This window comes from Arctopsyche grandis, chromosome 5, assembly GCF_051622035.1.
Source record: "Arctopsyche grandis isolate Sample6627 chromosome 5, ASM5162203v2, whole genome shotgun sequence".
Classification (NCBI taxonomy): domain Eukaryota; kingdom Metazoa; phylum Arthropoda; class Insecta; order Trichoptera; family Hydropsychidae; genus Arctopsyche; species Arctopsyche grandis.
The window spans coordinates 9932625-9948473 of record NC_135359.1 but is presented as its reverse complement, the minus strand read 5'-3'; the positions used below and the strand labels follow the sequence as shown (position 1 = coordinate 9948473).

General features: G+C 33.4%; 1 protein-coding gene across 1 annotated transcript; it reads left to right on the top strand.

Moving 5' to 3' along the window:
- The first annotated feature begins 8024 nt into the window (after positions 1-8024).
- Positions 8025-15835, top strand: Bdp1 (transcription factor TFIIIB component B'' homolog Bdp1). Its single transcript, XM_077431004.1, has 8 exons — positions 8025-9804; positions 10256-10973; positions 11048-11253; positions 11338-11460; positions 11547-11736; positions 12726-12959; positions 14743-14923; positions 15107-15835. Exons 2-8 carry the CDS (start codon positions 10272-10274, stop codon positions 15700-15702), a joined length of 2232 nt encoding a protein of 743 aa, XP_077287130.1. The 5' UTR covers positions 8025-9804; positions 10256-10271; the 3' UTR covers positions 15703-15835.
- The last annotated feature ends 14 nt before the right edge of the window (positions 15836-15849 follow it).

Here is a 15849-nt window from a genome sequence, read left to right as displayed (position 1 = left end):
ATTCATCTACAAACTTTAATTCAACACCACTTAGGCGATATGGATAAATCAAGCGATTTGAAGATCTTGTCACATTGAGAACACAGCATTTTTGAATGCTAAAAAATAATTTATTATCGACAGACCAACTTGACAGCGCATCTAAGTCCAATTGGAGAAGGGCTGCGTCACTATGAGACTTAACTGTCATAAAAAGCTTAAGGTCATCGGCGAATAAAAGATAGTCTGAATACTTCATTATTTTTGAGATGTCATTAATGTAAGTTAAAAAGAATAATGTCCCTAAGTTGGACCCCTGAGGTACCCCAGAATATGAAAAAAACTCATTTGAGGAATTAGGGTGAAAATATACAAATTGCCTCCGATTTTCAAAGTAATTTTGTATCAGTTGCATCAAGCCATTTGATAAACCAAAATTTCTTAACTTAACAAACAAAACATTATGGTCTACCATATCAAAGGCTTTCATGAAATCGGTATATACTACATCAACTTGGTTTCCCGCATCAACCGATTTGGTTACATCATTGGAAAAACATAATAAATTAGTAACTGTTGAACGAGAACTTCTAAATCCGGTACGCGACGATTGGGCGCCCAGGACGATCGGTCGACCAGTGCTACTCGCCACTGCGACAACTGGACGACGAGACTGGCGGGCACTGCGTCAATTGGGCCCTGCGTCAATTGGGCGCCCATCGCACTGGGCGATCGTCGACTGGGCGACGGCGACTGGGCGACCTGGGCGCGTGGGCTACCGCCGACTCGGCCCGCTGGTGAAGTGGTCGCCAAGCTTACGTAAACTCTGCGTTTTGCAAGGAACGACCGCGACCGTCTCCGTTATAGGAATTTCCGATGCACTGACAAATATTCTACCTACATACATATGCTTTATACCGCTTTATTTTTCGTTTCAGTTTTACCAATTTTTCGTAACAACACGAATCATACTATTAATTTTTTTCGCTATATTATATTACATTTGCTGGAATTTTATATTAAACGTACTTTTATAAATACATGTGTAGCACCTTTTCACAAAAAATAATTGTAAGATGACAAATCATATGTACCTACATATTCTCCAAAATAATATAAAAGAAAAATGATCGATTGAATCTTTCGCGCAGTGCTTTTAGTTTGTTTTCATTTGGACACACTTTTGTTTCTTTTAAATGTTATATTTCAGTTTTATCAATTGGATAAATTCACACTCTATTCTCAATTTTCTCAACACTGTATTAGTTATACATAATTACAAAATATTTTCTAGTAGCGATTCTCAAAGTTTTCAAGATTATATTTTTTTTCAATGATGAAATACGTTTACGAAAAAAAAGCGCATACTTAAATTCGTTCGCGGAGCTCGAATAATTTTTTTCGGCTTTTCCCATAATTAAATTAATTCATCGTTTACGATTCGCAGAGGCAATTCTCGAAAAAAATAGCCTTTTAAAGCAATTTTAAACATCTCCCGTTCTATGGTTATTGTTGAAAATTACATTGAGCCACAAAAAATCACGTTTTTTAGTTACCAGAGCGGAGACTAACCAATCTTTACTAACTTTGACCCACTGAATTCGAATATGATATTGATTTTTGCTGGTTGGTGATCGTTTACGAGATATGAGCGTTTAAAAAAATGCGCGATTTTTACACTTTTTTGGCTTTTGCGGTCTTTAACTCAAAACCTAGTATTGCTGTGCTCAAAGTGAGTATTGGAATCAATAGTCAGATGTTTTTCCTATTGATTGTGATATTGCACTACTTTAAAATACTTAATTGTCTAGCGAATTTTAAAAGTCAAAAATATATTTTTTTTACGTACGGATTTTTTCTCCGTGCTATTTTGCATTTATTTGGCAATTTTTTTTATTTCACCTCGTTTATAAGGATTGGTTTTCTATTTCAATATTTTTTATTTTTATCTAAACGTACTAACTCGAGCGGTAATTGCAATTTAAATGCTTTCGTTTTTGTTGCTCAGTGTTATTATAGTCACATTAAAATCTATATGATAGTTTATAGTAATTAAGGCTCATTTCGTTTATCAATAATTTAAAAAGGTATATTTTTACTAATTAATATCTTTCCCTTTTGTAAATTCGAAACATACATACATATGTATAACGAATTATGTTTACATCTATAACTGTCATCCACCGCTCATCTGTTCATCTAATGTATAATTTCTTTAATAATATTTTATACGTATAAAATATTACAAAGACCTTACAAGAAATTATATATTTTCAAATATTTGGACCGAATGAACGAACTCATTCAAAACGTTTTTTTTACTATGAGTGGCAGTTTTATTGCCTAAAGATAAATAATACCGCGCCTCGTAGGCTAGGCTACAGATGCTCTGCAAGTCGTTTTGATAAAAGAGTTCTCAAAATGACTTTTGACAACTGTTTCTCGAACTACTTTTTTTCTTGATTGTTTTACATGACATGTTATACATACATATGTAAGGTTTTTTAACGGGTTTTTGCGGTATCATAAATTCATGGCCCTCAAATTTGGTTTAAAATAATGCAATGACGTAAATGATTTTATACCCTTTATCCTTTTATTAAATTCAAATTATTCTGAAATGGTTTTCATCGTTTTTTCAAAACCTCTCCGATAAAATAAACGTTTTTTATTCCAAAAAAATGGCAAAGTTTCAAAGCGATCGGAAAAGTTTTAGGAGGTTTATCCAAAACTAAGATAAACCTTGTAATTTTCAAATGTTATAATGAGCATGGAAATAATTTTTTTAATGTATGTATGTGTTGTATGAATGCATGTACATACATACATATGTACATATGTTATTTTGAAAATTTTCAATTTAATATTTAGTTTCATTATTCATCAATGAAAAGCAAATCAAAAAACTTTATTAATACTGTTGCGTAAGGGTGGGTGGAGGATCCAAGTCAAAAGCCAACAGTCGTTTCACAGCATTTATTGATGATTCAGGAGTTACACGCACTGTCACTGCTCCGTCCAGAATGACCTGAGATCGCCTACGTACCGCCTTATAAAGGGTAGATCTCTCAGGACGTCTAATCTGCTTACCTACTGTATAGTCACGTATTCGGATATGTATTCCCACGGTATGAGAAGTGCAATCATTGTTTAGCTTTCATGCACTTAGCTTGTTGCTAATCCCTAAAACCACTTACACCGGTCTCACGGTCTCTCAGGAAGTCTACCCGTCTTAATCCGATCGCAGTTACTCGGCGGCTCTGTTTAGTATACGTTACAATACTATGATTTGATGAATATACTAAATACTGGCGATTCTAGAATTGATTTAATGTTGAGAGTTACAAATTTTACACGTTTTGGATTTTCGTAAGATTAAAAATAAGCACCAATCACACGGTTGATCCCATATTTTCTCGAGATATGAGAATCTCGAATTTTCATAATAAAATATTCTCGAGAAATGAGAATCTCGAAATTTTACAATAAAATATTCTCGAGAAACGAGAATCAAAATTTCTCGAGAAATCTCGAGACAAGATTTCTCGATCACAACCTCTAGTTCTATGGTTATTGTTGAAAATTATGCTTTTTAAATAATTATTTAATAACGAGTCCATAATGTTATGATGCGTTTAGGTACATATGTATGTATGTACATATATCAAAAATTAGCCGTAAGAATTAAAAATATAGACATTTTCGTCATATTAAAATTTTATATGATAGTTTATAGTAATTTATAGTTAATTAAGGCTCATTTCGTTTATCAATAATTTAATATATTACTATGTAGGTATATTTTTACTAATTAATATCTATTTCTTTTGTAAATTAGAAACATACATATGTATATATATAACGAATTATGTTTACATCTATGTATAACTGTCATCCAGCGCTCATCTGTTCAACTATTATATAATTTCTTTAATAATATTTTTGCAAGCCTATTTCACCCTTTTGCAAATGAAATTCACCCTTTTTCCAAATGAAATTCATCCTTTTGCAAATGAAATTAGTACTTTTGCAAATGAATATTAACCCTTTTGCAAATGAAAATGAACCCTTTTGCAAATGAAATTCGTCCTTTTCAAAAATCGTATTAAAAAATAAAGAAACCGAATTAAACAAAATGTGCTTTTTATGTATTATAGTTTAAACTTATATTTATATTTGTACATACCATACATATTTATTTAGAAGGTGCAAATACTATTTTTATTTTTTTATTTTCAATTTTTCAATTTTCATTCTGTTAATCTGAATCAATTTTCATTGTGTTAAGTGAATTTCATTAGCAAAAGGGTAAAATAGGCTTGCAAAAACTGTATATAAGTATTTTTATTTTTATTTTTGAACATTAAATTTGTACGAATATTTTTTACGTAAATTTGTACGAATATCAACACAAATTAAAAATCATGCGTTTCAAATTCACCATGCACATTTTATTTATATTTACTTTATCTATGTATGTACATAGTATAGATTAAGTTTTGTATAATTTGTGTTCGCATTCCGTTACGGATCCCTTCGACAAAAAAAAGGGTAGGTACCTGTGTCAGATTCATTCTCGCTCGTTTTTCGGAACAATAGACTGACCATTTAAGACTCGAAATATCTCCTACAATAGAAAGTTATAAAAAACTCTTGAATGCTAGACAATAATTTAAAAACGTTTTGTATATACATATATGTAGTATTTTTCTTTGATATTCAATGATGAAATTCAAATAGAAGAAATATCGCATGATTTTTAAGTTGTGTCGATATTCGTACAAATTTACGTAAAAAATATTCGTACAAATTTAATGTTCAAAAATAAAAATAAAAATACTTATATAATAGCGCGAATTGCATCGGCTTTCGATGATCTTAAAAAATATGGGATCAACCGTGTGATTGGTGCTTATTTTTAATCTTACGAAAATCCAAAACGTGTAAAATTTGTAACTCTCAACATTAAATCAATTCTAGAATCGCCAGTATTTAGTATATTCATCAAATCATAGTATTAATAAAGTTTTTTGATTTACTTTTCATTGATGAATAATGAAAATAAATATTAAATTGAAAATTTTCAAAATAACATATGTACATATGTATGTATGTACATTCATACAACACACACATACATACATTGAAAAAATTATTTCCATGCTAATTATAACATTTGAAAATTACAAGGTTTATCTTAGTTTTGGACAAACCTCCTAAAACTTTTCCGATCGCTTTGAAACTTTGCCATTTTTTTTGGAATAAAAAACGTTTATTTTATCGGAGAGATTTTGAAAAAACGATGAAAACCATTTCAGAATAATTTGAATTTAATAAAAGGATAAAGGGTATAAAATCATTTACGTTATTGCATTATTTTAAACCAAATTTGAGGGCCATGAATTTATGATACCTCAAAAACCCGTTGAAAAACCTTACATATGTACATATGTATAACATGTCATGTAAAACAATCAAGAAAAAAAGTAGTTCGAGAAACAGTTTTCAAAAGTCGTTTTGAGAACTCTTTTATCAAAACGACTTGCAGAGCATCTGTAGCCTATCCTACGAGGCGCGGTATTATTTATCTTTAGGCAATAAAACTGCCACTCATAGTAAAAAAAAACGTTTTGAATGAGTTCGTTCATTCGGTCCAAATATTTGAAAATATATAATTTCTTGTAAGGTCTTTGTAATATTTTATACGTATAAAATATTATTAAAGAAATTATACATTAGATGAACAGATGAGCGCTGGATGACAGTTTTAGATGTAAACATAATTCGTTATACATATGTATGTATGTTTCGAATTTACAAAAGCGAAAGATATTAATTAGTAAAAATACACCTTATTAAATTATTGATAAACGAAATGAGCCTTAATTACTATAAACTATCATATAGATTTTAATGTGACTATAATAACAGTGAGCAACAAAAACGAAAGCATTTAAATTGCAATAACCGCTCGAGTTAGTACGTTTAGATAAAAATAAAAAATATTGAAATAGAAAACCAATCCTTATAAACGAGGTGAAATAAAAAAATTGCCAAATAAATGCAAGATTGGTTAGTCTCCGCTCTGGTAACTAAAAAACGTGATTTTTTGTGGCTCAATGTAATTTTCAACAATAACCATAGAACGGGAGATGTTTAAAATTGCTTTAAAAAGCTATTTTTTTTTCGAGAATTGCCTCTGCGAATCGTAAACGATGTAATAATTTAATTATGGGAAAAGCCGAAAAAAATTATTCGAGCTCCGCGAACGAATTTAAGTATGCGCTTTTTTTTCGTAAACGTATTTCATCATTGAAAAAAAATATAACCTTGAAAACTTTGAGAATCGCTACTAGAAAATATTTTGTAATTATGTATAACTAATACAGTGTTGAGAAAATTGAGAATAGAGTGTGAATTTATCCAATTGATAAAACTGAAATATAACATTTAAAAGAAAAAAAAGTGTGTCCAAATGAAAACAAACTAAAAGCACTGCGCGAAAGATTCAATCGATCATTTTTCTTTTATATTATTTTGGAGAATATGTAGGTACATATGATTTGTCATCTTACAATTATTTTTTGTGAAAAGGTGCTACACATGTATTTATAAAAGTACGTTTAATATAAAATACCAGCAAATGTAATATAATATAGCGAAAAAAATTAATAGTATGATTCGTGTTGTTACGAAAAATTGGTAAAACTGAAACGAAAAATAAAGCATATGTATGTAGGTAGAATATTTGTCAGTGCATCGGAAATTCCTATAACGGAGACGGTCGCGGTCGTTCCTTGCAAAACGCAGAGTTTACGTAAGCTTGGCGACCACTTCACCAGCGGGCCGAGTCGGCGGTAACCCACGCACCCAGGTCGCCCAGTCGCCGTCGCCCAGTCGACGATCGCCCAGTGCGACGGGCGCCCAATTGACGCAGGGCCCAATTGACGCAGGGCCCGCCAGTCTCGTCGTCCAGTTGTCGCAGTGGCGAGTAACACTGGTCGACCGATCGTCCTGGGCGCCCAATCGTCGCGTACCGCCCAATTGTCCGTGTCCCACTTCATCAGCAGTCGCTAGTTATTCCATATATGCTATGCGTAGGGACAAAACACTAACTAGCATCGGTTTTCTCCCTCACTCGCACGCATTAGGCCGAAGTGCTGTTTGGAGAGGTTACCTGACAACTCGTTCACAGATTTTCCGTAAACCGAGGACGCGCTCCAGGCATTACGTATACGGCCATCTCTTTCTCAGTCCGTCTGTTCACCAAGATCTCGTTTACTGACGCGGCGCTCTAGCCATTACGTATGCGGCCATCTCTATAAAGCTACGCATTGTACGCATTGCCTCTGAAGTTTAGCCTGTCCAAGGCTAAACTCCTCCCAAGTCGAGCAACTATCAATTTCGCCGTACATATGCACAATAATACTTGTATCCACTGAATATAAATACAAATCCTCTAAATAATTCGACCAAGTCTCCATAGGCCTGTAAATACCGAGATTCCATAAGCCAGCAGCATAGCTCGGTGGTTAAGCTTCTGCCTAACACCGAGAGGCGCCGGGTTCGATCCCATGAGCTGACCTAGATTGAAAATAATTTTTCTGAGTATATCTGTAGTGTCAGACCTGGATATTTGTAACTCCAGGTCCATCGTTTCCTATCCAGTTTTCTGTTTGCCATTTTTCTCTGATTTCATTGTTGAAACGGTTCCCGATTAAAAATTGGTTAAAATCCTTCCTACCTACTATGTCACTACTATTTGAGTATGATTAATTAACAATACAATTTATGTACAATTCATATATGTCGTGTTAATTTGAGAGTTTTCGTAATTCAGCGACTTGTATAATAAAAATGCTGTTTGTAATTATTGGCCAGGAAGGTACATTGGGTCCTTCCTGGTATAAATTAAAAAAAAATGGTCAAAACATAGCCACCCGTCAATAACTGGTGATCTCCGAAGATATTTAAAGCGAGAATGTCCGTTCAGGAACGCAATGATGCGATCGTACGGCTTGTATTTTGTAGGGCCGTGGATGAAATTACCGACCACGATTCGGGATCGTAGAAGTCGTGCTACATTCCTACATGAGTACAAAAATATTTACAAAGACTTGTTTACAGGTTCAACTTTTTCCAAGGGGGGGGGGCAAAAATTGGCTATTTTGTAGTTATTTACAAGGTTTTTGTTTTTATGAAATCATATTTTTTGGAAGAGGCAGAGAGATGTAATAAGAATAGAGGGGCCCTTACGAATAAATAATTGTTGTCAATTTTACGCGGTACGTCTCTATAAATACGCTACATGGCACGGAATACAATCGAATCAATTTACCTATAAAAATGTATTCCATGTTGTTTATCGTGAATTTTTTAATGTATTGTGCAATTTTTACCGATGTTTGCCCATCTTGCGAGTAATATAAACAAACAGAGAAGTTTTCATCCGACATACATATGTACGTCGAGCACCAAGCGTCAAATACGACTGATGCTAAAATTATTTAGGATTGTCTGTGGACAATCGTCACTTGACAACAATATGACGCCTAGAGCCACTTCTATTAATATAACATATAGAACAGGTGGTCGAGTAAAAGGTTTCGACCGTTTCCTGGCCTATGGAAATTCAGTTGAGTTTGAAAGAGGATCGTTTATTTGCGTTCAATTGGTACAATGGTTATTGTATGTACGAAGAGGTTTCTTCGGAGAAGTGATCTGTTTGAACTCCAGAGGCTCACTCTGCCGGTGGAGGTTGCTGCGTTGCTTTATAAACGTTTTGGGTTGAAGTGTGTCGTGTGCACATATTTTGTTCTTGATACTCGCGCTGCCCTAGTTATGCTGCGAGCGTGGTTTTATGGGTTCATACGCCTGGACGTAGTTCGTGGTTTTTATGGGTTCAGTGTGTTCTTCCTTTGTTTCCCAGACACGTGTATAGAAACACGTGTCGACCTTCTGACGAGGCGAGCGTGTGCCATGCGTTAATGACTTTCCTGGATATGTGTCGCAGTGACCTGATGAGATCATTTCAGTTGTACTATATGCCTACAAACATTTTTCTGGTTCCGATCGTTTTTTTCCTTTTCGCCCCCCCCCCCTCGCCCTCTCTATGTCAGATTTTAATTGTTTAAACGCCTATAACTTTTTCTTTTTTCACTCCTTGTATTTGTTCGTTTCAGGTATGGCGATCGTGTTGTCGTGACGCTCAGGTTGACAGGAGCAACCGGAGATGTCGGGACAGCAGGGTCGCCGCAGCCGCGGTCCGCCGTCGCCATACGTCGAGCACCAAGCGTCAAATACGACTGATGCTAAAATTATTTAGATCTGTCCGTGGACAGAATGTCACTTGACAACAAAAGAACACCTAAAGCCACTTCTATTAATATTACATTTCTCTGGTTTACCCTTTTTAATATGACCTAAACATTAGAAAAATATGGAAACATTGGGTATTGGTGAGTCACTCATAGCTAGTAATTCAACATTCACATCTATAAATTATTGGGGAAAAATTAAAATAAATAAATACAAATACATGTCTCTGGGAAGAGCCTTCTAATCGTCATACTTAAGAACTAGAGAACACAGTTACAGATCACTTATTTGACATAGCAATTGAAAAAAATGTGTTTTTTACCATAAATCAAAATTATCAAGGGCTATTGCATGACCAGCAACTGCAGCTTCTCTCATTTTTCGTAAATTCGTCAAAACGTCGTTGGAACAGAAATAGTGTGCTATGGCCAAATTGAAAGTGTCGAACGCGTGGAGTCGATGGGAGATACAGATGTGCTGCTTTTGACAGATCGTCGCTGCGTTTAAGTATGTATTAAATTTTATGAATTTTACCAAGAAAACTATTATTTTTTTACTTGGATACCCTTTAAATTTTTTATAAAACCTAGATTATTAATTATACGTTGTTTTCGATATGAATAACCTATCTGGTATATATATAATAGCGCTATTTTGTGTGTGAAAAGATATCACTAGATCATAACAAGTAACATAAAGATCATAACAACAAGTTAAATGATTCCATCTAAAATTTGATAGATTACTGTTATATTGTTATTTTTTTTAATATTATTCAATCAATCAATTCTCAAATTCGCAACGCTGTATACATACATATTTTTTCTAAAACCAATTTTATGATCGGTGCTATCACTAATGTAAATTAACATTGAGTTATGTTTTAATTTGTATAATCGATCTTTTTTTTTTTTAAATTATATTATAAATATTAAATTACTATAATTTATTTTTTCAGATTATAAATATCCACTATGTCTACTAGACGTGCTCGAATTAAAGCAGTGGCATCATTACCTATAAGGAAAAGAACAGTTGATTCGAAAACGGATAGTAATGCAACCAAAGAAAAAGATGTTGAAAAAAAACAACTCGACACAGAGCAGATACCGACAGTAAATGTCTCTTCTCCAGTTGTGAATAATGTAAAAAATGAATCTTCCTGTGATAACGCCGTACCGCTTGAAAATAATACTGCTGCTATTGAAAAGAATGATGCATCTAGTAATGTATCGAAGGAAACAAATCACAGACGTAGGATAATGAAACCTTCCATCAATATTCCAAATTCTAGCAAAAGAAATAAAGTTCCAGACAAAAAAGAAGTAGTCAAACATGCATCTAAGCCAAATATATCACCTCTCAAATCCCCTAGAATTTCAAATGTACAAGTGGAAAAGAATATAAAAAACGATACTAAGATTTTGAATAATTCGCCCAGAATTAGCACAAGAAGTGAGAAAACAAAAAATGGTACAATTGATGGAATCATTCCTTTAGTATCGCCAGTGAGAAAAGAATTTATTGATGAAAACATCGTCGCCGATACCAATGACCCGACCGATTTAAGTACGGAATGTGATTTTGACCCAATTATACCTTTGCCCTCGCCGAGTAAGAATCGACCTAAGCTTAAGCCTATGCCACGCTTTGCTATGAGAAGGAATAGTTTTCAGGTTCGGTGTGCATGTTTTATTTTCTATTGAAAATAACTTTGAGGACAAAACTTCACACTTGATTAAATTTGCAGGGCAGTGCCAGTGAGTCGGAAGATGATTTGAGAAAAACTAAACGCGACGAAGCTTCTGCGGCATTGCCCATTCCTGGAAATATAATTCAACCTACAGCCACACCCACTTCTGTAGTTAGATTAAGAAATGATTCCATATGTTCTTTACCATCGGATTCACACTTACATGTAAATTTGCCGTTGACGCCCAGACAAAAAATAAATAGGTTAAAATCAAACTTAATTTCACCAAATATTTAAATATGTATTTTTCTTGTAATGTTTATGGTTTTTACTGTTTTATATACAAGAACTCGAGTAACGGCTGCCGGTGAATGTAGAAGAGCTGCTGCAAAGAAAAAAGTATTAAACAGATTTCCTCAGAACCCGTTAACTATGTGTGATTTAATTTATTATAATCCACCAAATAATCGGTATGTGAGTCAACATTTTGAATTATTTTCTGTTTTTGATTCTTTTGTTACATATGTAATATAAATATACAAATATTATGTTTTAGAAAGCTGAATAATAATTTAAAAAAATTTGATAAAGAACCTATTCAAGCTAAAGAAGAGCCATCTGTTAATATTCTGAACAATTTGAAAAAAGATGTGCAACAAGAAAATATAGACAAGACAAATAGTATGGCAGTTCCGCAAGTTAAATTGGGACCAAATGGAGAAATTGTCATCGATGAGCAGAGCCTGGTGCTTAAAATCATAATATATTTAAATTCCCATATAACAATATCTCTTTTTTTAAAGTTTTCAAATTTCTAAATAGCAAATATTGGTACTTATTGGCTTTATTTGCGCAACTGAGTATCAAGTATACACACTTTTACTAGCACAAACAAATACACAGCATGTAAGTTAATGACCTCTAGGTGTCGCAAACAGTTTTAGTAAAGTGACAGTACGCAACCAGTGATAGGCGTTTCATCGGACAATATACTGATTTTGGGGGATACTCTCTTTAAATAAAATAATTACATTAAATTATTTGGGAAAACCAAGGTTGGTAGTAATACTATAGGTTAGTGATCTTTTTGATGAATAGACACATTTTGACTAAATATTTTTAATTATTTATTTACATATATATATATATACCAGGATGGCCCAACAGGTAAACCCCAATGTGCTTTCCTGATCAATTGTTAACAATGCAGCATTTCTATTACATAAGTCGCTAAATTACGAGACACTGAAAAAACTCGAAATTAACGAGACATCTATGAATTTTAAACTTGTACATACATTTTATTGTACATTAATCATACTCAAGTAGGATGTTTTTGGCCAGTTCAATGGAGGAACCGTTTCAACAATCAAATCACAAAAATCGGCAAACTTAAAAAAAGTGGAAACGATCGACTTGGAGTCACAAATATTCAAGTCCATATAATATACTAGGAATAAATTATTTTCAATCGAGGTCATCTCACGGGATCGAAACCGGCGCCTCTCGGTGCTAGGGAAAAGCCCAACCACCAAGCCATGCTGCTGGCTTTTATTTTAAATGTATTAAAGAAAATTATTGACTCCGATTCTTGGCGAGCCTATCATATTCATGTAACTGCCGTGTATTTGTTTGTGTGCCTATGTAACCAATGTGTACCTAATTATCTTCGATTAATTTTTTGTTATATTTTATTTTATTTATTTTTTAAATACAATATGATTAAATTTTATAGGTAATTGAAACGACAGATACTGTTAAAAGTCGAACAGAAATTTCAAAATTATCAGTAGTGTATGAAAATGGTTATGGTTCGGGCAGTGGATTATATCGCCGTACTTCACGGACTCATGATTGGACCGATGCTGAGACACTTCGTTTCTACAAAGCCTTAAATACTATTGGAACTGACTTCGCTTTAATGCTATGTCTTTTTCCCGGAAGAACAAGAAAAGACTTAAAAGTGAAAGTAATATTAATGTATTTTTATTTTATAATGACTTATGCCGAGGCTGTCACAATAGTGATATTGGCGGTTAAGGCAGGCTTACATGCTCCTAAAGATTAGTAAAAATGTAGTAAATCTGTGTTCAAGCCATTAGATGTAGCGTGTTGGGTCCAATTTACATCTCGTTCACGTATGTTTTGCTCACCGACATCTCGGTCACGGCATTTCGTACACTGCCATCTTGCTTGCCGACACTTCGTTCACTGACACCTCGCTCACTGACTATTCGTTCGTGACCGTTGGTACACAGACCTGTCATTCACAGCCATTTCGTTCACGGATATTTTGTTCACAGACGTTTCGTTCACAAATATAAAATAACTCGTTTGCGGAGCTCGAATAATTTTTTTTTGGCTTTTTCCATAATTAAATTATTATATCATTTGCGATTCGCGAAGGAAATTGGTGAAAAAATTGGCTTTTTTAAGCAATTTCAAAGGTATCCACATTAGAATCTCCTGTTCTATAGTAATTGTTGAAAATTGTGATTTTTATATAATTACTACTGGTTTTACCCGGCTTTAAATGAACCGCTTAAACATGGCTAATCGAATAGTAAACATTTCATTAAATTTATTCGAATAGATTTATTTTATTTAAATTTATTTGAATAGATTTATATTAATTAAATAGATTTATGTTATTTAAATTTATTTGAATATTCATTTTTATTAAATTTAACGTCCCGGATTTTATGGACCAACGACAGTTACATACATACAAAGTCTCTTTCGAAATTATATATTAGATTGAACAAAAATTTATAAAAACAATTTCTTCAGCGCGAATCTGGAGGTATGGTGACCAATTTTTTCAGATTTTACGTGAATTTCAACGCCGAAAAAACTCTTGATTCAAATATATACAAATAACTCGATAACTAATTGAGGTTTGAAAATGAAAAAGAATAATAGCCAACTCCTTGTTGTTGCTGCACTTCTTAAGATATTGTCAACAGTTTTTATATGATTCAATCATGATGGTCATAAAATTTACGCACGAATTATTAAAAATATGTATTAATGATAAATTGTTTATGTTAAAGAAACTTGCAAGTGTACATAATATGTACTTGCATATGTATATGTACATACATACAAAATATTATCAAATGAACAGATAAGAGCTGGATGACCGTAATAGATGTAAACATGATTCGTTATACGAATCATGTTTACATCTATAATCATGTTTACATCTATAATAGCAATAGATATTAAAAATAAATCTTTTTAAATTATTTAACAACAAAATGAGCTTTAAATAATTTTGCAATCCGTCGATTTCCATTCAGTAATTTATTCTTTTCGGAGCGGGTTCTAATTCTAAGATTTTCAAAAATTACATTAGCGAAACGATACGAAATTATGGAAAAAGCCGAAAAAAATTATTCGATAACGACCCTCCATCGTTCACTTACGAGCTCTGCAAACTAGTTATTTTATATTTATGAACGAAATACCCGTGAACTAAATATCTGTGAACCAATGGTCATGAGCGAGTTGTTGTGTCAGTGAGCGAGATATCGGTGAACAAAGTGTCAGTCAGCGAGATGGCTTTTTGCGAAATGCCGTGAGCGAGTTGTCGGTGAGCGAAACATCTGCGAACGAAATGTGTCATCTGATTTACTATATGTTTTCATTTAGGATCAGGCCTGGTATTTGATATAAACTGTCATTCGCAATAATATCATGCTTTGATAGTGTTTACGATTATATTCAATAAAATTTTAATTAAATTACAGTTCAAAAAGGAGGAGCGGCATAACATTGCTTTGGTTGATAGAGCTTTAATGAATCCGTTGAATTTTGATATTAGTGAGTTAGAGGCGGAGCTTAAAAAGGAACAGGAGGATCTTTTAAAGAAGACCAAAGAAACAATAAAAGAAAAAATTCAAACAAAACCTAACAACTATCGAAAGTCCAGTAAGTTTGATGTGTACATAGATGTGTATGCATTTGTATTGTATATCAGGCAGTCATGGAAATTTCTCCATTTCTATCGCTCACACACCGAAGAATGGCTGTGTGCAAGAAATTTCCACGGATCATGTCTGGTATATATTTATGTAAGTTTATTTATAAATTTAGATGTGTTGAATATTTTAGGTGCTGCTTTTCGGACTTTGGAGTGCCCGGAAAAGGCAGCCGATGAGGAGCCGAAGAAAAAGCGGAAAAGGTCGAAAGTCGAGAATGAAAATGCAGTTGGTGAAATTAGAAAAAGTGCAGTACCTGATAAAAATAGTCCACAAAACACCACCACCACAGATGATTGTATGGAAGAATTGCCGCAAAATGTGGAACCTGGCTCTATGGTTATATTAGTTAAGAAAGTTCCGGATAAACCGGGTCGAAATACTCTACAAGCTTATGTCTCGCACGTTAACGGCGATGAAACAGAAATGGTACCTGTCAATTTAGAGATAAACGTTTTGAAATCTATTGCCAAAGAAATGAACATTCTGCGCGAAAATGAAGAGTACGAACTGGCTGTCGATTACCCGGTGATAGAAAATGACAATGGCCATGTGGTATTGAACAACGAAGAAATGCTATCAATCGCTGATAATTCCGAAATGGAAATCGACGATACGATCTTGAACGACTCGTCGATCGATAATTATATTTTGACGGGTCAAAAAGTCGAATTACTCTCTAGTGATACGTTGAGTTCGCCGAACATTATGAACTTATCGCAAACGTGATCGCTTCCCTATTTTTATATTAAATTTGCCTTGCTAAGTACAAATGTATTGTGTATAGCTTTTATAGAATAAAACGAAATGTATAATATAATAATTTATTATTAAAATATTATTTTACATGTGTCATGTAACCAAAATTGTCTTTTG

Bases quoted from the DNA above. Each gene is read 5' to 3' on its own strand.
- Bdp1 (XM_077431004.1), top strand. From the start codon at position 10,272: ATGTCTACTAGACGTGCTCGAATTAAAGCAGTGGCATCATTACCTATA. The intron at 10,974-11,047 runs GTTCGGTGTGCA...TTAAATTTGCAG, and splicing joins TGAGAAGGAATAGTTTTCAG to GGCAGTGCCAGTGAGTCGGA. The intron at 12,960-14,742 runs GTAATATTAATG...ATTAAATTACAG, and splicing joins GAAAAGACTTAAAAGTGAAA to TTCAAAAAGGAGGAGCGGCA.